The following is a 24720-nucleotide window of genomic DNA, read 5'->3' as shown; positions in this document are numbered from 1 at the left end:
CATTTTCTCTCTGAATGTGGGTTGCGTAGTCGCTTTAATACTGGAGTCTATTCGCTATGCGCGGTATGCACATGTTTAATAGTTAGTATCGGACCAAACTGCTTGTTACGTCGCGTTTCGTTGTAAAACAAGGAAAGGAAAAACATGGAGAAATTTGAAGGGTACATGTTCACAGCTCTGTGCAGCACCAACTTCTTGGTGTCCTGCCTGCTGTTCTCCAGAGTGACGCGGGAGCAGAGGGAGCCCTACATGGACGAGATCTTCCACGTCCCGCAGGCTCAGAGATACTGCCAGGGGAAATTCAACGAGGTAAAGTCCCTTTCTTTCTGGATGGATCCATCACTGGATGTCGAATTAAAGTTAAAACCAACAGCAGGGCCTTTGTTACTTGACCAGAATAATGTGACAGCTCGTGGAGGCTTTAATCGCAATAGCAGAGGCTGTGAGCTCACGTGTTTGTAAACCTCATATCAATAAATCATGACACAAGTCCAGATTGCAGCCTAATAAATCATTAATTATTATTCTGATAAAAATGATAACGGCTGAATCTACATAAAATCTTAAAATATTATGAATTTAAAGACGCGCATTTAATCTAGTGCATAATTAGGATAAATGAACAATAGGAACAGCTCGCTGTAGGATTGGGGATTGCTACAATAAAACTGTTGCAGCACCATTCAGACGTTGCTTGAAGTTTAACACGAAACTGCAGCTACTGCGTGCGAGATTGTTTTTTCAAGAATGACCACAGGTGGGCAGTATAGAGCTGCGCGCAATATAAACAAGATCGCCTGCACTGGTGTTTGCGTAACCATGGAGCTTTCAACACCGTCTGTATTTGCTGTGTCTCCACATTTGCCCCCCTACAATCTCAAGTTTCTCATTTTTATTGTCACACCTAAATGTCTCAGATCATCAGATACATTTTATTATCAGACACAGACAACTTGAGGAACTACTAACTGCAGTTTTCACATGATTATTATTTCAGGTATTAAGGGAAACATACGTGTTCAAATCATCTTGGCCCTATGGGGAAAAAATAATCACCCCTTTAGCTTAATAACTGGTTGGCCCAGCCTTGGTGGAAACAACTGCTGTCAAGCGTTTTCGGTAATTGTTGTGAAGTCTTTTACATTGCTGTGGGGGAATTTTGACCCATTCTTCTTTGCAGAGGTGTTTTTCTTGAGTCACATTGGAGTGTTTTTGGGCATGGTCAGCATGCTGAAGGTCACACCACAGCATCTTAGTTGGATCTAAGTCTGGACTTTGACTAGGACCCTCCAAAACCTTCATTTTTTTTTTTTTTTTAAGCCATTCAGATTAAGTTAGAAACCAACAGCTGGACTTTCCCCTTTAGGATTTTGTGCTAATGGTTGCAGCAGTTATGGCCAATCTTTCAGATCCTGAAGCACCAAAGCAGCCCAGCATCATTATGATTTTTATTTATTTATTTTTTCTGCAGTGTCCTCATATTTCAAATGAGTCAGCTGATCCATCCGGGGATAAGAACCACAGGCAATGGAAATAGAGAGTAGTATAAAGCCTCCAGAGAGAAATATACAGTTAAACTGAGATTATGAGATTTGAGTGTTTTGATTTCTTGTCTCCGTATTTTTATCGAAATACTTAACTACTTAAATGCAACGGATAAGTACATGGTTATAAGGGGGTTTGTTTGTAGATATGGATTGGTTAGAAATTGGCAAAGGGGCAAACCCAGAGTCAACTCATCTGTAGACAGATGCCAACCAACTAAAAAAAAAGGACACAAATTGACAAAAACATAAAATCAAGTCAATTTTAGTTTAAAATTGCTTTCATGACAGCTTTTCTTTATTTCAGTGCAGCTTAATAAAAGTAGCAAAGTATCAAAGCGTAAAATCTATACGAAACTAGTAAATATTACAAATAAAGTGGGCATATGAAAGGGCAGATGACTGCTTCACATGCAAAAGCAGCTGGTTAAATAATTGAGGCACAATGACTACAATTGCATATTTTCCCCTTTAGGGGGCAGCATGAGCTTTGGACAACCAGAACAATTGATGCAAGAGGTTAGACCATTTAAAAGAAGGCTCCTTGGAGTGAGAGATCTGAAACCCTGATGATTTTTACCTCCAAAGTGATTTTTCCTGTTGTCTGAATGTGAGCAGTGGGACCCCATGATCACCACGCTCCCGGGCCTCTACCTCATGTCCGTGGGCGTCATCAAGCCGGTGGTGTGGCTGGCCGACCTGACGGGGGACGTGGTGTGCTCCACGGCCATGCTGCGCTTCGTCAACCTCCTCTTCAACTGTGGGAACCTCTACCTGATCTACCTGCTGATCTGCAAGCTGCACCACAGGGAGAAGGTAAGGCAGCACCAGCAGGACAAGGGTTGGGTGTTGTTGTTTTTCTTCTCCACTAACATCATGTTACCTCTTCTCCAGACACGAACGACCTCACGGCGAGTCCTCTCGTCCCTGTCTCTGTCCACCTTCCCGGTGCTTTACTTCTTCAACTTCCTGTACTACACCGACGCCGGGTCCACCTTCTTCATCCTCTTTGCGTACCTCATGACGCTGTACGGCTGCCACAAGGCATCGGCGCTGCTTGGCGTCTGCTCCGTGCTCTTCCGCCAGACCAACATCATCTGGGTGGCATTTTGTGCCGGCACTCTGGTGGCTACCAAGATGGACGAGGCCTGGAAGACAGAGCATACGAAAAAGAGGGACGAGAAATCTCCGCCCTCCCAGGTGCCACTGTCGTTTAGCGGAGCTAAGAAAGTGATGGTATTCTCGTTGGAGTTCCTCACCTCTCCTGGACATGTGAAGGCTGTGCTGCAGGTGGCCTGGCCTTATGCTGTGGTGGGTGTGGCTTTCCTGTTGTTTGTGGTGTTGAACGATGGGATAGTGGTTGGTGACAGGACGAGTCACGAAGCCTGCCTCAATGTCCCCCAGCTTTTTTACTTCTTCTCCTTCTCCCTCTTCTTCTCCCTCCCCGTCTCGCTGTGCTACCACCGCACCCTCCGCTTCCTCCACGCCCTGAAGAAGCAGCCTTTCTTCTTCCTCCTAGTCACCGCTGTCTCTTTGCTCCTAGTTTGGAAGTTCACTTTCGTGCACAAGTACCTCCTGGCGGATAATCGTCACTTCCCCTTCTACGTGTGGAAAAACGTCTTCCAGAGGCACGAGCTTGTCCGCTTCCTACTCGTCCCAGTTTACGTTTTTGCTGGGTGGAACTTCCTGGACCCCTTCAAGTCACGCTCCCTCTTCTGGAGCCTGGCCTACCTGGCATGCCTCCTGTGCGCCACGGTTCCCCAGAAGCTTCTGGAGTTCAGGTACTTCATCATTCCGTACCTGATGTACCGTCTCCACATACCGCTCCCGTCTCTTCCACGACTCGTCGCCGAGTTCCTGCTGTACACGGCCGTGAACGCCGCCACCATTTACATCTTCATCACCAAGACCTTCCACTGGTCGGACAGCACGGCCACACAGAGGTTCATGTGGTGAAGAGGCGTCTGGTGATTCAGAGAACAAGTCCATCCAGCAAATCGTCACCAGTATTGGGCATTAATAACTCAATAAAAATCCCATCAGTTTAATCAAAAATTGTATGTGTCAGTGACAAATTCCAAGAAAAGTTGACTGATACCAACATGATACAGTGAAAAGACTGGTGCTGTAGTCAGGAAGAGTATTTACCATCTGGAAAAGCTCTTTAAAATTCTTTTTTTACAGTGAAGTTTGTGCATTTTCTTCTTGCAACCACTCTTCCATTTACTGTAAATGGAAGAAGCAAAGTACTCTGGACACGGTTCCTAAACAGTTTTGAAAATTACAGAAAAGTTTAAATGAATGTATCACAGATCACAAATAATGCTTTATAGAATCTGTATTTAGTATACGATAATCCTTTCCAGAGTTGAGAAGTCTAAATATTACAGATTCTGACATATAGCTGATCTAAATGGGTCCAGGTGTCAGAAAAAGAATGAAATATCCCTTTACCAAACTGCCAAATCAGAAGCTAATTTCTGCATCAAATAGTGCCATGAACGCACAAAATAAAACCAAAATATTGACAAATATTTTGTACTCTTATTTTCAAAACATTGTAAAAACAGCTGGACAAACTGTGGATATTTGAGACTTGAAAAGTTTGGAGTTTTGAAACAGAAAATGAGTAGGAACCCTGTCGGAGGGGGTTCTTTGCCAACTCAAGCTGAAAATATGATTACGGAAACTGATGGTCATTTCTCAACTTCACCATTTTGTACCTTCTTAGTGTTTGGATGTTTGTTTGTTTGTTTGCCACAAAATGGAGCCATTTGCCATGTGATGTTTCCTAGCAACCACCCATTAGTTCTTACCTGACTGGAAACCTTTTGTACCCGCTAATGCCACTGATGATTTCAAGTTATTTTCTGTATTCTACCCAATAGTTTGGTTACTGATATCCAGTTGCATTTAGGTAAGGAGCAGTAACACAGCGCTGCCCATATCCAACTTTTTGCTGCGTGCTGCAGGGTCAGCTGGCTGAAAGAAGGCTCCTACACTTACAAGAAAGACTACTTCTGCTGCAGATGAGAGGTCACAGAAAAATATGACAGTCAGTAAATGTTTTAAATGATACTTGCTGCTTTACTGTTATCATTTAGGAGTTTTATGTTGTGTCTAATCAGGGTGATTATCTTATAGGAGAACCAAAATGAAATGCAAATGGGGTAAAATACACAGTTTTCAGGAAATATACTTCAATCATACTTGAAAATACTTAGATACAAAGAAAAAAAAAATAGGTGAAGACTTTGTTTATGAGTAATGGCAACATGTGGGTACGCATCGGCGTAGGGGCGAATTGACCCGGAGCTGAAGAAAGAGACCAAAAATGTTTTGTTTGTGCCAAGGGAAGAACAGTGAAGTTCCAGCTTTACATTACTGGGACTATTAGCTGAGGGTAGAAATGTTTTCCATACCTACCTGAATTGCTACATTTACAAAAGCCATGAAGATCCGCTGGAGATGAACGTTAAATGTGGCTGTGATTGTGTGTTCAGTTGGTTTTACTTGTGAATTATTGGTATTATTTCTGCACTCTGATGTTTTTGTCTTTGCTGATTTGTGTACGTGATTAGTTTTGCAGTTTCTATCTTGTCCCTTATCCATTCGTGACTTGATTATTTCAGTTTTTATCTCTAGTCAGTTTAGCATTGTAGATAAGTCGTCAGACCTGTACAGTGGCATGCAAGGGTTTAGTGAAATCACCTGCTTGAAGATCAGCTTAGTGGTTGTCATCTTTTCTTCTTTTTCCGTTTCCAAATGACAGGAGGATTAGTGCGAGAGCAGGTTTTGGATGGCTTCCAGCTGCTTAGATTCCTGAAGTTCTTGTGTTTCTGAATGGTGCAACTCTTGTATGGTGCTGCCTTCACTTGTCACTCTGAAATTGTACAGTTTACCTTTGATTATGTTTTCCACCACTGTTTTTATGATTTTTCTGTGTCCACTTCTGTGAACTTCTTGATACAACTTTGAATAAAATGTGTTGGACAAAACAAGGTGATGTTCATGCAGGAAAAAAATCTCTAAAAACATCTATATTATGTCGTCTTATGTCACTTTCTTTGACATGGTCACCGTTACTTATCCACTGAGGTATTTCAGTGTGCTTTAGCCCTTAACTAAGCTGTTTATTAACTTTATCTATATAGTGAGCCTTATTTTTTGGGGGCTTGAAATGCAGAACTAATAAAACAGTTTTTTCTGGGAAAGTTTGAACAATACTGCATCTGATTTGAGTATCTTCCTGGTCTGGATAAGTATAGAAAAGGTAAATGAAGTTTGTCCAGACTTTTTTTTTCTCTATTCCAATGTCTAAAAGCTGTATCCATTCATTCATCCCCCATTATTCTATTGTTCTTCTGTTTTGCTCATTATTTATCCATCTGTCCATCATAAAACCCATCCACCCATTTCTCCATTATGTTTCCATCACTGTCCATCATTCACCCACTCATTGATCCATGTATTTGTCCTTTATTCATCTATCAAACTCTTCATTTATCCATCACCCCTCCATCGGGTATTTATCCTTTGATCCATACCTCCTTCTGTCCATTTGTCCATTATTTCTTTACCCACCCCACCCATTTTTACATATCAATCTGTTTATCATTCATCTAGTTCTGTTATCCATCCTTCCATCAATATGTCCATTATTTCTCCTTCCATTTGTCCATGTATTTGTTTATTATTCATTCAACCATTAATTCGTCCATTTTTCCATTATTTATCCATTCATTCCTTGATCTGTTCTTCCACATCATCCATCCATCTTTGCCAGCCTGATCACAGTAGAAATATCTCCTTACTCTGCCCTACTAAGCCTTTATTTATATATTTAAAATAGGCCAAGAAAGACCTTAGATGTCTACAAAAAAACATGACATTTTGAGATGAAAAATATAAAGGAACCATGAACAAACCATTGAAATCCCCTCAAGGTTTTCTCAAGATGTGAAACATGCATTGACATATTAATTATATTCTAGAGCCTCCACAGCCTATTGAAGATAACAATGCTGCCATGTTGCAGATCAGTCACAAGGAGGCAGTCTTGGATGAAGCAGGCGGTTCCACATGGATTTTTTTAAACTGAACATAAGAAATATTTTGAGTAAATAATCTACGTCTGCATTCTACACTCAGTACCTTTGAAAACTAAACTTTATGGTTAATTCAGGGTAGGTTCTTCTAAAATCCTTTTTTTCTCTATAAAACAGTTTGTTCTCCATCTTATTTATATCTTCCCCATATAAAGAAAAGACTTAATAAAGGCAAGAAGGGAACTGACTGTACCTCTCAGCTCCCCTGAGCCTGCAGACATTCAGCTTTTCTGTTTTCTCCCTGCCTCCTGTCTCCCCTTTTTGCCGCTTTATTGATTTTTACTTTAGGGGAGGACGAAAGAACACAGCAGTCGTTCTCGCCGCTGTGTTGTGGCATTTGGAGAACTACAGCTCAAGAGAAAGGCAACATGAAAGCTTGGGTTCCTGTAGTATTATCTCTGGATTTCTGTTGATGGTAAGCTAGTGAAATAGGGTAAATGTTACAGACTAACACCTTTATCAGAATGGGGAAAAAAAACAGGTTTAGGTGGTAAAGAAACTTCAATTTATTTATATAGCACCAATTCACAACACATGTTGTCTCAAGGCACTTCACAACAGTCAGGTACATACATTCCAATTAATACTAACCATTGAACAGTGCAGTCGGAGTTAGTTTTTTATTCAAATTGGATAAAAAGTTTTTCTATCTAAGGAATCCCAGCTGATTGCATCCAGTCAGTGACTTGCAGCATTCACTCCTCCCGGATGAGCATGTAGAGACAGTGGACAGTCACTGGCGTTGACTTTGCAGCAATCCCTCATACTGAGCATGCATGTAGTGACAGTGGAGAGGAAAAACTCCCTTTTAACAGGAAGAAACCTCCAGCAGAACCAGACTCAGTGTGAGCGGCCATCTGCCACGACCGACTGGGGGTTTGAGAGAACAGAGCAGAGACACAAAAAGAACAAAGAAGCACTGATCCAGGAGTACTTTCTATGGGAAGGAAAAGTAAATGTTAATGGATGTAGCTCCTTTAGTCGTTTCACCTAGAAAGAAGGAAAAGATAAACTCTGAGCCAGTTTTCAAGGTTAGAGTCTGAAAGAGAGCACATATAATTAGTTACAGTAAAAGCTCAGTCAATTTCCATGTCTAGGAGAGAGAAAGGGTTAAACACTAAAAGACAGGGCTATGTGGATCATTGGTAGAGGGTGAGCATTAAGTTGTTGCCAGCAGAAGCTCGGACGATTCCCCTCTCCAGAAAGGTGTCACAGGTAGACACAGAGCCAGGCCAGGTGTAACTTCTAGGAAGAGAATAGAGAGAACAAAGTTGAAAGCTGTAATAACAGCAAACAATGCAAAATTGGAGAGTAGTGTGAGAATGTAGTGAAGAGGGTGAAAGTGGTCGTTATGTCCTCCAGCAGCCTAAGCCTATAGCAGCATAACTACACAGATAGTTTCAGTTCAGATTATTTAGTTAAACGGCGCTTATTTACAACAATGTCGTCTCAAGTAACCCCACAAAGGGTCCCACTGATGGTCATTGTTATACTAAAAACCACAAGGATTGGGATACCTCCCTCTGTCAGACTGATTATAACCATTGGAAAAGAGAAGGGGTCATACAGGTAGCAGAAATGGAGGGTGTGTTTGCACCTCAACCATAACTGAGCCGGTTTAAGCTAAACCTGACTCCCCCTTACTCCATCCAACAGGGAGGGAGGAAGGCTCCCTCCCTGGTGAACTAAGCCACTCTAACTATAAGCTTTATCAAAAAGGAAAGTTTTAAGCCTAGCCTTAAAAGTAGACAGGGTGTCTGCCTCATGGACACTAAAGCTGGGAGCTGGTTCCACAGGAGAGGAGCCTGATAACTAAAGGATCTACAAGAAACACAATTACAGTGCTGTGAAAAAGTATTTGTCCCCTTTTAGAGGTCAACTGACAAATCTTTTTTTTACAAAAAGATTACATCAATAAATACAAAAAGCATTTATTAAGGGAAAAGCACTCTAAACCACCATGGTGTTTAAATGTAGTCTTGCCCTTGTTTAATAATGAACTAATTGTGATTATCCACATTTTAAGTTCAGTTTCATTTTGCTAAATTTGCAATCAAGAAATCAAATATTACGAACCTGTTTGACAACATTAAGTAGCTTTAAAGATCTCATTAAGCAATACAGAGAGCCCTGAAACTCAGGAACAGATGAGAAATGTTGAGGCTTAAAGCTTAAAAAGTGTTATTGCTTTTACCATGTGAACCCTAACCCCTAACCCTAACCCTAAGCTTTTACCATGTGAAGAATTGTTCACTCTGAGTAAATATGCAAGCTGAATACACTAGAGAGGATGGACTAATGGGCTTGTTAGTGCGTTTCAGCCAGGAAATCCCATGACTGCAGCCAGGTCACTGTGACATTGGAATTCAGCATCCAGATAAGTGATGAAATTGTTATTGTAAACTGTCACGTAGGCCAATCCGATCTTTTCCAGATGTTTGGCTGGACTTCTATTCTCGGAACTGCAATTGAGAGTCAGTGTTATGAGTGCCAGAATGTGCATAAGTGAAAGGGTACATCTGATCGGTCAAAAAGTCTCACATACACAACTATGACATGACTGTGTATATATATCTCGACTCATGAAAGGGATATTTTGAGATTGGGATTTTGAATGAAGATGTATTCAGAGATGTTTTCTGAATAAAAGGTCCCCCGCGTCGGCTCTCGAGAGGAAACCAGTTGTCTCTTCATCAATTTTAAATTAGTAAACTTTATTTTCCCGCAGAAACAAAGTCACTGATCTCTATCAGTTGGGAAAGAGTTCCAAAGCCATTTCTAAGGCGTTGTGACTCCAGCGAATCACAGTGAGAGTTGTACTCGTACTCGTCGTCTTTCGCTTATCCGGGACCGGGTCGCGGGGGCAGCAGACTCAGCAGAGACGCCCAGCCAGACGTCCCTCTCCCCAGACACCTCCTCCAGCTCCTCCAGGGGGAGCCCAAGGCGTTCCCAGGCCCTGCAGGCCTCAGTTTCCTAAGTCAAGGTCAGGGTTCATGATTCAACATTAAAGAAAGACTGGAGAAAAAAATGTCAGTTTGAAGGCTAGAACCACTGCAGAAAAAAAGTGCATCTAACATTTGCCAAAAAACCTCTTAATGATCCTCAAGCCTTTTGGGAAAATATTTTGTGGACTGATGAGGCGAAAGAGGAACATTTTTGAAGGTGTGCATCTTGCTACACCTGGAGTAAAACTAAGATCAACAAAACTACATCGTTCTGACAGCGAAACACAGTGGTAGTGGTGTGATGGTCTACAGCCACTTGCTGTCATTGATAGAACCACTAGTTCTCCTCTATGGCTGAAGATCTTGAAGAATGTCAGGCCATCAGTTTGTGATTTCAAGCTCAAGCACCCTTGGTTTATACAGCAGGACAATGTTCCAAAGAACACCATGATGTCCACCTGTTAATGGCTCTCAAAACCCAAAATGAAGGTTTTGGAGTAACCTAGTCAAAGCTCAAACTTAGATCTAATTGAGATGCTGTGGTGTGACCTTAAACCGGCCATTCATGCTTAAAAACTTTCCAGTGTGGGTCATGGCGGTGGTGCTGGGGTAAAGCGCGGGTTCGGCTGATGTTTACTGCACGTCCTCCCTCTCCTTACCCTATATCCTGTCAGCTAACTTTTGAAAAATAGTGAACTAGTGAACTATTTGTTAGTGCCTAACAAATAAAAAAAAAACCTTCCAGTGTGACTAAATTAAAACAATTCTGTAAAGAAGAGTAGGCCAAGATTCTTCCACAAAAATGTTATCACAAATTCAATGGCAGATGTTGCTGCCAAGGGTGGCACAACTAATTAGGTTCAGGGCACAATTACTTTTCACAAAGGGCGTGGTTGGTTTAAATAGCTTTTTTTCCCTTTTAGTACTTAATAAAGATATTTTGGTCTTATGTTAAAATTAGATGATGAAATGAAACATTTAATTGTGATACTTTTGTCAAAAAGCAAAAAGAAACAAAAAAAACCATGAGAAATTCAAATTCAATTAAAATTCAATTCAAAAATACTTTATTAATCCCAAAGGGAAATTAAATGTTGTTATACCTCATATTATGAAGGTTTCCTCAAAGAGCCGTTGTAGATGCTGATGGCTGTGGGCAGGAAGGATCTCCTGTAGAGGTCCGTCGTACAGCAGATCTGAAGAAGCCTCTGACTGAAGACACTCTGTTGTTGTAGGACAGTCTCATGAAGAGGATGCTCAGGGTTCTCCATAATGTTCTTCATTTTATGAAGAATCCGTCTTTCCAAAATGATCTCCAGAGGTTCCAGAGGAGTCCTCAGAACAGAGCCAGCCTTCTTTATCACCTTGTTGAGCTTTTTTAAGTCCCTGGCTCTGATGCTACTTCCCCAGCAGATGATGGCAGAAGAGATCACACTCTCCACAACAGACTTATAGAAGATATGCAGCATCTTGCTGCAAACACCAAATGACCTAAGCTTCCTCAAGAAGTACAGTCTGCTCTGTCCCTTCTTGTAGATGGCTTCACAGTTGTAATCTGTAAGGGGGCAAATACTTTACCAGGATTGTAGCACTTAGAAACTAAAGATTATTCTAATAGTTTCAACAGGTTTATTCCTCTGATGTCTGTTACTTATCCACAAATTTTCTGCAGTCACAGTAAAGCTAATCTCTTTGCTTTTGTAGGTGTAACTTCACACTTTCTTGATTACTTCCCTTGAGTCCACTTTAAATGTGGTTGTTTGTTTCTCTTGAAGTGGAAAAAGCTCAAATCCCCAGCACGTCAGAACAGAATACGTTAACAGTACTCTGTGTCCGCTGAGTTAAAAGACAAAACAGACCCTCTCTGGGTCCAGCCGGCAAACACCTGGCTTAATAAATTGTATAAATCAACAGAGGGTGGTGTACAGGAAACCGAAAATCCAACAAGAATCTCGGAAGACCAAGGATGAAAACACAGCAGAGGACAAGTTGGTTACAAAGCATCCTCCTGGTAAGTAGAACAGGCAGTGTTCACACTTAGCAAGGTGGTGACTAATGTGAAGTAGTTGTATTGCATTAAGACACCGCACACAGACTGAACAAAAAGAAATTACATGATATAAATCTGCACATCTGATCCGCACCACAATGACAGGACTCTGGAGGCCCAAGTTAGAAACTGAAGGAAACAAAGCACCAGCCAGTACTGCAAGACTGCAACACACACCGGATGGAGGTGTTTCCTGCAGAGGAAACGTAAAACTTTATAATACATTTATTATATTGCAGCTACATAATTCCAGATGTGCTGCATGGTGGAGCAGCATTGCCTTGCCGCAAGGTACTAGGTTCGAATCCCAGTCAGGGTCTTTTCTGCATGGAGTTTGCATGTTCTCCCCTTGCATGTATGGACTCTCCCTTCGTACTCCTGCTTATTTCCCACAATTCAAAAAATATGCATGTTGGGTTAATTGGTCTCTCTAAATTGCCCATGGGTGTGAGTGTGTTAGATGGTGTGTAAAATGGACTGATAGTAGAAAGAATCATTCCTTTTTTGGCTACTTTTCTTTAGTGGGGTAAAATCGTTATTATTATGGAACAGGTAAATAAAATACAAAAGATTGCCCATCCATCCATCTATTTTCTATACTCACTTTTGTACAGGGTCGTGGGGAAGCTGGTGCCTATCTCCAGTGGCCTATGGCCAAAAGGCCAGTCCACTGCAGGTCAACACAGAGACACACAAGACAAACTGCCATGCACACACCCATTCACACCTAAGGGCAATTTAAAGAGACCAGTTAACCTGACTCATGTTTTTTTGACTGTGGGAGGAAACCGGAGTACCCGGCAAGAGAACACACACATGCACAGGGAGAACATGCAAACTCCATGCAGAAAGAACCCTGACCAGGAGTCAAACCCAGGATCTTCTTGCTGCAAGGCAACAGTACTACCAACTGTGCCACCGTGCAGCCCAGAACCAATGATCCATGAATCAAAATTATAATAACAAGATAAATAAATGTACTTAATAATAAATGTATTTATTTAATTTCCCTTTGGGATTAATAAACTATTTTTGAATTGAATTTGAATTGTCTTAGAGTATCTATATATAGAACTGTATTCTTACTATCATCAGATTGGATTTAAGTATCATCTATTTTCAAGTAGTCCCACAGATACTTAGTCAGATTTACATGTTCAGGACGATATACTGTATTAGTTTTCTGTCCCACATAGTATTTCAATCTGAAAAGACTCACAAAGAGAGGGATGGCAATTAGAAAAGTTTTAATGATGAGAAATTACATGGTTATTTCTTTGGCGCTCGGACCTGGGAGGAAGACATGAATGATGAGAATGACATGAGCTAAGATGATCATTTGTAAGGCTTAGATTTAGAGATGTCTTCCCCCTGATCCGACACTGGTGGTGGATTGGCGGCCAGGGAGCAAGGAAGCCATGAGTAGATGTGAAGGAAGATGGTGGAGGTGGGGTGGAGGAGGGATGAGCTCAGCTGACAAGCAAAGATGAACACAGTAGAAGAAGATGATGAGAGAATCAGACGAGCAGGATGCTGATTGGAAGGCTGGGAGAAGAGTCATTGGAAGGTGGAGGCGGTGAAGGTGAGTCTTTCATTCTGAATTTTCGTCAAAATTCCATTTCGGATACAGACCAAACTTGAGTTTTGCTCCAACCCTTCTGTCACCCCTGCAGAAACTGCAAGCATGCATTTAAACATATATTTCTTTTTGTCACTCTTGGATAAAGAGTGCCAAACAGTCAACGCAATACTGTCTATTGTAAGCAGCTCAGAGCAAAAAAGTCGCAACTGTCCTTTCAATATTGTTCTTTCATCTATTTTTAATTTGTGTGATTGATTCTTTCCTAATTCTTCTTTTAAATTAAAAAAAAAACTTTAATGTCTTTCAACTTAGGTCACATTTGTCTAAGTTCAAGCAGATCAGCATCGCAGTAGTGCTGTGTGACTATTTGTACGTTTGCAGAGTCAGCAGAGCAGCATTGAAGTCATGCCTTCCTCAGATTACTCTCTAACTCCCTCCGACACGGTCGACCCTTTTACAGTACGTCAGTCAGCTTTCCACCAGTACGTCGTTAGACATATACAGTATATACAGTCTCACGTCTGCTCAGAGCACCTCACACACCTTCAGTGAGGCTGGGGGAATGCAAACATCGCAGCAGTTTTGTTGGAATATTTGAATATAGATTTATCTTATATATTTTCCTTTTCTTTAACTTGACTATTTGATCTTTATAACCTTTCATGATGTATGTGTGAGTAAGGATGTGATGAGTTTGTCTGCAGGCAAGGATCAAAGGTGGAGCTGGAAAGGAAGCAGTCACAGATGAGGGTGTCATAAAGATGAAGGCTGATTGTGCTGAACAGACAACACACTGATCTTAAGATGGTGGGAGACTGTGGAAGTGCGTTGTTACAAGATAATGGTGTTTATGACCTGTTTACGATGCAGCTGTTTTTCCCATCCTTAGAGAGCGACATTCATTGTAACTAGGGAGCCCCCAAAGATAATAAAAAGAGTGGAACGGACAGATGGTTTTCAGAGCGGTAGGAGATTTGTAACTGAAAGCACTTCCCTGTCCGTTCTCCTCGCAGCGAGTAAAATAACTAATTATTTGTCTTTCTCTTCTTTTTGTGATGTTATAAGTATTTTAGGTTGTTTAAACCCGACATTAATTTGGTCCTTCGAGCCGGATTCCAATTACGCCTGCGGATTCCAGCGGGTTGGTGGACTCCAGTAAAGACCGTGCGCACGGCAGTCTTCATCAGAGAGACCCACAGACCCTTTCCGGGACTGGACCTCGGCCCGCCCGCTGGGGTCTGACGGCTGACGGAACTCCGAGAGAGAAGGGAAGACAAAGTGGAGAGTTGAGTTTGGATTTAAAAAGTGTGACGAATGACTGGGGGTCATTGCGTGAAATAAAACCCTGTGAATCCTAGGCCCTAACAGGTACGAGTAGGACGGTGGAGTCCTGGAAAAGTATTAAGAAGTAATACTAAAAATTCTGTGTGTAAAGGACGGCAGAATCCTCGGAAGTTTTAAGAAGTAATACTGAAAATTCCGTGTTTAAAAAAAGGGGACGGCGGAGTCCTCTAAGTATTAACAAGTAATATTGAAAATTCCGTGTTTTAAGGACGGCAGAGTCCGCGTTTAAGTATTTTAAACAAAAATACTAAGAAACCTCCGTGTTTAAAAATGTGTTTAAACCACTAGGTTTTGCCTCATACCAAAGCAGTAGGATTGTAAGTGACTAACTTTTGTGGATGCAAAGGCAAGAATTCTCCACTCGAAAGAGTTGAAGCGAGAATTATCACAAACGGAGATTTTTCTGTCACCCTACTGAGCAGAATAATCCAGTATTTAGAATACTCTAGGTATTTATATGCTGGACCAAATAAAAAAATGAAAAATGGAAAAAGGGGTGAGTAAAAATAAACTAAAAATGAATTACAATGCACAGATTGGAAATTTACAGTAGCACAGGATCAAATTAAAATATTAAAATTAAAATATTTAGATAAATGGATAACCACATATTATGATGGTCGATTAAACTCTAAAAAATTTGTTAATCTATAGGATGCAATAATTAAAAGTACATTAAAAGTACACGTGATTTAAGAAAAATGGACAAAGAAGGTTATGAGGATGTAGATTATTGGTTAAAAGTAACTAAAAAGAGAGAGTTGTGATGCAGGAGATAAGAACGGACGATTTTGTGGAAAGCAGAAAAGGTCAGAGGGCTAAGTAGTAATTTTTGATGGACTTGCAAAGTAGAACAGCAGGACAAAAGAAAGGGAGTAAAAAGCGTAGGTGGAAAGTTTTTGTTTTGTACCAAAGATCTGATGAGGTTTGACAGGATTGGATGGGCTAAAATGAGTCCCTTTGGTGAATAAATCCATCCCCACCATCATGTATGTTTTATTTGTGTTTATTTCTTTTTATTATTGTTTTGAGACGCTGAAGGCTGTTGATACAGCGTGTCACGGAGGTTCATGGCATGACACGTTTTTTTTTTTTCTGTGTAACCCTAGAAAATATTTTACTCTTTTTAACAGCAGAACAAACAGAGTGAGGGGATTAATCGATAGGCTTACAGTTAGATACAGACGCAGAGCTGACTACACAGAAATAGCCAGAGTGAAACAAAAAGAGGAAGAGCCTTTTGAAGAATATAGGATTAGACTGACAAAAGTGTTTAAAATACATAGTGGTCTACAAGAAGATGAAAACGAGCAAGGAGCTTATCGACAGCAGTTAAAAAATGCACTACATGCTGGTTCCAGGGATGCAATTAATACCTGGGTGAGGAGACATTTTATAGGGTTCCCCACAGCAAATCTAGAAGACTATGTTAATCATGCCCTCCATGCAGAAAAAGTAACGAAGGATAAAAAACAGAAAATATAGCCAGCACCTTTTTTCAGCAAGAAGAAGAAGAACAGATTTATTATCAGAACAACAGAGGAAGAGGAGGATTTAGAGGCAGAAGACAAAATCGCAGGGGTCAGAGAGGAGGAGTAGGCAGAGGAAACTACAGACAATACACCTCACGGTGTTGGTGTTGTGGGAAAGAAGGACATCTGGTCAGAGACTGTCCTGAGAGGAGAAATAATGATTCAGCATGACTAGGACAGAAAACAAGTGAAATTGTTCCTAGTACCTCAGACGCAGATAAAAACAAAAACAAAAAAAAACACAGGGGCAGGATGTCCTCCTAAATTTCCAGGACTTTCTCTCCCTAGATAGCATTAAACCTGAAGTTACCTTACTGTTGAATGGAAAATCAATTACTTTTCTTTATGATACCGGAGCATGCAGGACCACCTGTAGAGAAACAATCCCAAATTCCAGATTTAGTGATCAGCAAATAACAGTGAGGTCAGCTAGTGGGAAATTAACACAAGTCTGTGAGTCTGAACCAGTTTGGACAAGAGATCCCAATGGACAGTCATGTCAGCTATCTATTCTAATAGATATAGGGACAGCTTTATTAACAGAAGGAAGAAGTGCCATTACTCGACTACAAGATCAGATGACACCAGATGATCTATATATTACCATGTGGCATAAAAATACTCCTGGACCAGATAAAACTTATGAAGAAGCATTAACTAAAGTAACCCCGACAAAAGTTATGGTAACTTATGTTTATGCAGATGGGAAGAGAACGTTAGTTGCTGAAGTAGTGTTAGCAGAAGACACTAGGAAGCTCTGCAAAATGTGGACACCTCCACACATATCTTTATTCAAGGATAAAGAACTCAAGTGGCAGGACATGGGAAGAATAGTGCAGAGGGGAAAAGATGCCACAGACTGGTTTGCAACAACAATGAATACAGAAATCAGTGCGTCCACAGAATTAACTAGGAAGCCATTATTCTGGACAGTGACAGTGCAGGAAGGGATACATTTGCATACAAAGCAACAATGAGAAATATACCTTACCGAACAGGAGGAACAGTTCTTGAGTGAAGTTCCTGGTAAGTTATGGTCAAAAGACCCTATTGACGGAGGCTTAGTAAAAGGAGCATTACCTGTCCAAATCAGGGCAAAAACAGAAAACAGGCCCAGTGTAAAATAGTACCCTTTGAAACATGATGCACGTGAAGGAATAAAACCAGTAATAAAGGATTTAATAACTGCATGGATGATAATAAAATGCGAGGACTCACCATGTAACACCCCCATTTTTCCAGTTAAAAAACAAGCTCCATCAACAGGATGGCGCATGATGCAAGACTTACAGGCAGTTAATAATGCAGTTGTTCAGAGAGCACCGTGTGTTCCTGATCCTTATACATTATTAAATTCCCTAAGACCAGATGCTAGAATATTTACTGTAGTTGATATAAGCAATGCATTTTTCTCTGTACCTATAGATAAAGATAGTCAGTTCTGGTTTGCATTCACCTTTGAGGGACAAAGATATACTTATACCAGACTACCTCAAGGCTACTGTGAAAGTCCAACTATATACTCTCAGGTAATGAGGGCAAGCATGGCCAAGTTTGACCCTCCAGGAGGTAGTCAGGTTTTACTATATGTTGATGATGTGCTATTAGCCTCTCCTGATGAGGAGACCTGTAGAAATGACACAATAGCATTATTAAAACATTTAGCAGAAGAGGGACACAAAATCAGTAAAACGAAACTTCAGTTGTGTAAAAATGAGGTTAAATACCTAGGCCACAATCTTAGCGCAGGGGGACGCACAATTGTCGAAGAAAGAAAGACTGCAATATTACAAGTTCTAAAACCAGTAACAAAAAAGCAAATGATGTCCTTCCTTGGACTAACTAATTATTGTAGAAACTGGGTGCCAAATTATGCAGAAATAGTAGCTCCATTGAACGAACTAATGTATGAGGAAGAGCTGAAAATTACGTCTGAACTGAAATGGAGTGTAGAAGCTGAAGAAGCATTTACCAACATAAAACAAGTTCTAGTTTCCAGTACTGCTTTAGCATTACCAGACTATAGTAAACCGTTTGTTCAGATGGTAGATTGCAAGGGACATTTTATGACTTCAATTCTGGTTCAACAACATGGAGATAAAATGAAACCAATAGCCTATTTCTCTTCAAAACTAGACAGTGTTGCGTGTGCGCAACCATATTGTGTGAGAGCTGTAATTGCAGCCTCAATGGCAGTTGAAGTCAGTGCTACAATAGTGTTGTTTCACCTTTTAACCTTAAGAGTTTCCCATGCAGTTTAAGCATTATTACTGCAGACGGATATGACCTTTCTATCACCTGCTAGACATTTGTCCTGCATGTCAACTTTACTGTCCCAACCACACTTAACTATAGAAAGGTGCACCACTTTAAACTCAGCAACATTGTTACCCACACCTGAAGATGGAATTCAACATGATTGTCAAGAATTAGCAGAAAAAGAAGCAAAAACAAGAAGTGATTTGCAGGATCAACCTCTGGTACAGAGCGAAATAGTTTATGTAGATGGTTCCTCCAGAAAAGATGAGAGAGGGAAGACACAAACAGGATATGCAGTAGTGACAAAAGATACAGTGTTAAAAGCGGAGTAATTACCTTCACATTATTCTGCACAGGCTGCAGAGCTAATTGCGCTAACCGAGGCCTGCAAACTATTTGCAGATGAGGAAGTAACTATTTATACTGATAGTCAATATGCATTTGCAACAGTGCATACATTCGCTCAATATTGGAAAAATAGAGGCATGGTAACGTCTACTGGGAAACCAGTAACGCATGTTGATTTGTTAAAAAACTTACTGAAATCAGTACACCTCCCTAGAAAATTAGCAGTCTGTAAGTGTGCAGCTCACACTTCTGGCACAAGTGATGTCATAAAAGGAAATGCATTTGCAGATAAGAAAGCAAAAGCAGCTGCAGCTGGACAAATCAAAATATTAGTCATGGAAAAACAACATAATATAGACAATATTGTGTTAAAAGAGATGCAACAACAAAGCCCACCACAGGAGATAGCAATGTGGAAAAAACATGGAGCTGCGTTAAATGATGAAAACTATATTTGACCAGATAATAAACCTGTCCTACCAAAGAACCTATATAAATGGGCGGCAATATTGAGCCATTGTGTTTCACAATGTCTCAACAGGGAGGAATGGTAGGACAGATACATAAATATTATATAACATATGGATTTAATTCTTATTCAAAAAAAGGTTTTGTAAAACACGTTTAACAAGTGCAAAACATAATCCACAAGGGAATTTAAGAACATGAAGGGGACAATTTTCAAAACCAAACTACCCCCTACAAACAATTCATATGGATTTTATTGAGTTAAACCACAGTGAAGGGAAAAAGTTCTGTTGAGTCATTATAGGTGCATTTTCTAAATGGATAGAACTATTTCCAACTAAACATTACAAGCACCTCATGAAATGTTATTTGGAAGACCATACAGATTACCACAGTTCAAAAATCAGTGGGAGTTAGATGAAGAAGTTAACCTAGCTGATTATATGAGGAGTATGTTAGAAAAGCAACAGAAACTAATTCAAATTAATGAGGAATGTTCTATTTCCCAGCAGGAAAACCAACTAGTGGAACCAGGAGACTGGGTGTTAATGAGTGTAAAAAAGAAACATTGGTAATTCACCTAAGTGAGAGGACCCATATTAGGTATTCCTAACCACTCCCACAGTAGTAAAAATAGCTGAGAGATCAACCTGGATTCACCTTATACATTGTAAAAAGGTCATTTTGGTTGAAAGCTCCATCAGGGGAAGTGATTTACAGACTGATAATAGGGTGGATCCAGACATTTAGAGGCTGGAGAGATCCAAAAGTCAGTGAAGAAAATTAAGACACTGGAACCATTTAGAGGAGTCAAAATTTCAGCCAAAATGACTCAGATGGATGAGCAATGCATTCCATAGCTGGGTATTTATATATTTTTTCTCATATTGATTTTTTTCTGGTACTTCTGGGAACCAGTCAAGATAAATAAGAATGAATTAACACCTGCTATGAGTCATATGAAACAAGTAGCGCTAAATCAAGGAAGGCAAGATAACTTAACTATGTGTGCTAAATAAACTTCTTATACTTATGGTATTCAAGTGTGCGTGAAATCTAAAACCACAGCTGTGGTGCTGATCCCACTCATTAGCTTGACCAAACGAGGAAGGAAAGGACAGGTTTATAGAAGTTATAAATGGTACTTAACTAATGACAGAAGAGACACCTCATGGTCCATGATGGTAGCTGATGAAGGAAACAATAGGACACCAGAGTGGGGCACCACTGCTTATGCTAGTCATCAAAAGAAGTTGTTTAAGCTCCATAAAACTGATAATGCAATCCAGGGAACAATTAACCTCACGCAGAATTCTCTATTTCTTCCGACTACGTTGCAACAGGAGGAACATGTTGGGGTTTTCTCCTGTGGATCTGGGTTTCAGGGTCAGACCCAAACTTTGACTTTTTGTTAGTGAAGTAAAAACTGAAACGACTCTCTCCCCTAAGACTACAGTGAAGAGAGTAAAAATTATGTTAGGAAAGTTAACCACAGATGACTAGTTCCAGGTTATTACTGGAGTATCAGGAACAAATAATAACTGGTTATTGATGGTAGAGCAAGTGGCTAACATGACTAAAAGAGATTGTGTTGTGTGTTTGGGTCCCAGGCTTTTTTACAAATAATTCCAGCTGTGATACCACAACCCTGTGTGATGGAAATAATGAATCAAACTAATCCTAATGAAATGTGTCAGCACTGGGATTCTGTTTTTCCTGTAACTACAGCAGATAAGGACAAACCAGTATTCCATAAACGGGTCACCACTGGAAACTACACATGTATAAATATGACAGAGAGAGGCAAGAAATTGGGAAATCTCACTGCAGTATGGTGTACTGCAATTGTAAAAGTAAATACGTATTTTAAACCAGTCTCTAGAGGAGACATTTGGTGGTGGTGTGGTGACGACAGATTGTTTGATCGATTGCCTTCAAATGTAACGGGACTCTGGGGTCTAATTACTTTATTGTTACCAGTTTCAGTATATTCTATGTTAGTAGATGAAGTAACAGATGGACTATCTAGTGCAAACCCACATGATTGGCGTGATAGAAAGTGCAGAGCAGTAGCTTGGCAGACTGAGGGAGACTCTACATACATAGATGCTATAGATGAAGATAAATGAACTGATCAAGTAGCCGCAAGATTTGAATAAAGTATCTGTACGTGGTGTACGATGAACAAAAACGTAGACAGGATCAACTATATCCATTACAATGTTCAAAAACTAGGAAATTGGACACAAAGCAGGTTTGAAGCTGTCCATGACTAATTGGCTTCAACTTCCCTGATGGCATTCCAGAATAGAATTGCTTTGGTCATGTAGTTAGCTGAAAAAGGAGGAGTTTGTGCTATTTTTGGAGAAAAATGCTGCACATTTATACCTAACAACAGTGCGGCTGATGGCAGCCTCACTAAAGCCATAGAAGGTTTGAGATCTCTAAATGGCAAAATGAAGGAGCATTCTGGAGTAGACACCTCGATGTGGGACTCCTGGCTGGATGTGTTTGGGAAGTATAAAATTTTAGTATCGTCAGTAATAATTTCCTTTGCAGTGTTTGCTGCAATTTTTGACATTGTGTGGATGTTGTTGTATTCCCTGCCTTCGTTCTTTGCTTAACCATCTCATCACCACAGCTATTTCTCCTATGGAAGACAGAGTTACCCAACTCTATCCGTTACTTAAACATCAGGATGATGAAGATGATGAGGATGCGACGGACCACTTTTCTGGCCTGTATCCAGATCCATTTCTATATGATTCTGTGATTTAAATATCAGTAAGTACCTCTGAGTATAATTGTCTTTGTACTCATGAAAATAAACTTACAATTAAAAATCCGAAAGAAGTGGCTGTTAAGTGATATGAGAATATGAGCAAATATAAGATAAACAGGGAGGAAATGTTGGAATAATTGAATATAGTTCGTTCGTCGTCTTCCGCTTATCTAGGACCGGGTCGCGGGGGCAGCAGACTCAGCAGAGACGCCCAGACGTCCCTCTCTCCAGACACCTCCTCCAGCTCCTCCAGGGGGAGCCCAAGGCGTTCCCAGGCCAGCCGAGAGACATAGTCCCTCCAGCGTGTCCTGGGCCGTCCCCTGGGCCTCCTCCCGGTGGGACGTGCCTGGAACACCTCCCGAGGAAGGCGTCCAGGAGGCATCCGGTATAGATGCCCGAGCCACCTCAACTGGCTCCTCTCGATGTGGAGGAGCAGCGGCTCTACTCCGAGCTCCTCCCGGATGGCCGAGCTCCTCACCCTATCTCTAAGGGAGTGCCCGGCCACCCTACGGAGGAAGCTCATTTCAGCCGCTTGTATCCGTGATCTCGTTCTTTCGGTCATGACCCAAAGCTCATGGCCATAAGTGAGGGTAGGAACGTAGACCGACCAGTAAATTGAGAGCTTTGCTTTTCGGCTCAGCTCTCTCTTCACCACAATGGACCGGCACAGCGGCCCCATTACTGTGGCAGCCGCACCGATCCGTCTGTCAATCTCCCGCTCCATTCTTCCCTCACTCGTGAACAAGACCCCGAGATACTTAAACTCCTCCACTTGAGGCAGGAACTCCCCTCCAACCTGAAGAGGACAAGCCACCCTTTTCCGGTCGAGTACCGTGGCCTCGGACTTGGAGGAGCTGATCTTCATCCTAGCCGCTTCACACTCGGCTGCGAACCGCCACAGCGCATGCTGTAGGTCTTGGCTAGAGGGGGCCAGCAGGACCACGTCATCCGCAAAAAGAAGAGACGAAATCCACTGGTCCCCAAACCAGACCCCCTCCGGCCCTTGGCTGCGTCTAGAAATCCTGTCCATAAAAGTTATGAACAGGACCGGCGACAAAGGGCAGCCCTGCCGGAGTCCAACATGCACTGGGAACAGGTCCGACTTAGTGCCGGCAATGCGGACCAAACTCCTGCTCCGCTCGTACAGGGACCGGATGGCCCCTAATAAAGGGCCCCCGATTCCATACTCCTGGAGCACCCCCCACAGGGCATCATGAGGGACACAGTCGAATGCCTTCTCCAGGTCCACAAAACACATGTGGACCGGTTGGGCAAACTCCCATGAACCCTCGAGCACCCTGTAGAGGGTATAGAGCTGGTCCAGTGTTCCACGGCTGGGACGAAAACCACACTGTTCCTCCTGAAGCCGAGGTTCGACTATCGGTCGGACTCTCCTCTCCAATACCCTGGCGTAGGCCTTACCAGGGAGGCTGAGGAGTGTGATCCCCCTGTAGTTGGAACACACCCTCCGGTCCCCCTTCTTATAAAGGGGGACCACCACCCCAGTCTGCCAGTCCAGAGGCACTGTCCCCGACCGCCACGCAATGTTGAATATAATTGAATATAGATTTATCTTATATATTCTCCTTTTCTTTAACTTGACTATTTTATCTTTATAACCTTTCATGATGTATGTGTGAGTAAGGATGTGATGAGTTTGTCTGCAGGCAAGGATCAAAGGTGGAGCTGGAAAGGAAGCAGTCACAGATGAGGGTGTCATAAAGATGAAGGCTGATTGTGCTGAACAGACAACACACTGATCTTAAGATGGTGGGAGACTGTGGAAGTGTGTTGTTACAAGATAATGGTGTTTATGACCTGTTTACGATGCAGCTGTTTTTCCTATCCTTAGAGAGCGACATTCATTGTAACTAGGGAACCCCCAAAGATAATAAAAAGAGAGGTGCGGACAGATGGTTTTCAGAGCGGTAGGAGATTTGTAACTGAAAGCACATCCCTGTCCGTTCTCCTCGCAGCGAGTAAAATAACTAATTCTTTGGCTTTCTCTTCTTTTTGTGATGTTATAAGTATTTTAGGTTGTTTAAACCTGACATGTTTCTTGGAGTATGCATCAGGAATCCACCAGATTCCCCACTGACCTATTACAACCTCTGCAGACACACACAGAGCTGCGAGCACCTCATCCATCTGGGTTGTGTCTTGGTGCATAATGCATCGCTTTCTGGGGTAGAAGCACACAATTGCACCGAGGCACACTGAAACAGCTGTGATGCATAATATATAAAGGCAGATTAGGGAGAACAAATGGCCTCGTATGTAGTTCTAATTGAGACAAAGCTTTCTTGGGGTGATCCAGAGAGTATTCATGTTTCTGCAGTCCTTCTTCTTGTTGATGCATCAAAATGAAGACTAAATTTAATCATCGAACAATAATTTCTGTTTTCTAAACATCATTTGATTATCTTGTCTGGCTATTATGACTTAAAAATAAAACAAAGATGGAGCTTGGCTGTGATCTGTTCGCTGGTACACATTTAATTAAGAATCTGATTTTAGTCACAGTTGCTGCCTCAATAAGTCGTTCAACAAAGAGCAAGCAGGTACACATGGAAACAGATGGAGCCGCACACAACACCATATGTTACTGCAACAAGAATGGAAATCTAAATGACTTCAGTCTCTACCAGTGAAAACTGAGGAAGAAAAATACTGATCTGTGAAATTTGATATGATCAAGACCAGTTGCAATAGTTGGGGCAGATTGTGGATGAGCATGTGGCCCTGAGGTAGCCCTGGA

General features: G+C 41.4%; 1 protein-coding gene across 1 annotated transcript; it reads left to right on the top strand.

The window, feature by feature from the left end:
• Positions 1 to 133: 133 nt before the first annotated feature.
• Positions 134 to 5542, top strand: alg10 (ALG10 alpha-1,2-mannosyltransferase). Its single transcript, XM_047389406.1, has 3 exons — positions 134 to 309; positions 2163 to 2360; positions 2439 to 5542. Exons 1-3 carry the CDS (start codon positions 145 to 147, stop codon positions 3498 to 3500), a joined length of 1425 nt encoding a protein of 474 aa, XP_047245362.1. The 5' UTR covers positions 134 to 144; the 3' UTR covers positions 3501 to 5542.
• Positions 5543 to 24720: the final 19178 nt, after the last annotated feature.

Source organism: Girardinichthys multiradiatus, chromosome 17 (genome assembly GCF_021462225.1).
Source record: "Girardinichthys multiradiatus isolate DD_20200921_A chromosome 17, DD_fGirMul_XY1, whole genome shotgun sequence".
Taxonomy (NCBI): Eukaryota; Metazoa; Chordata; class Actinopteri; order Cyprinodontiformes; family Goodeidae; genus Girardinichthys; species Girardinichthys multiradiatus.
The sequence above is the reverse complement of the archived record's forward strand: the minus strand, read 5'-3'. Positions and strand labels throughout refer to the sequence as shown.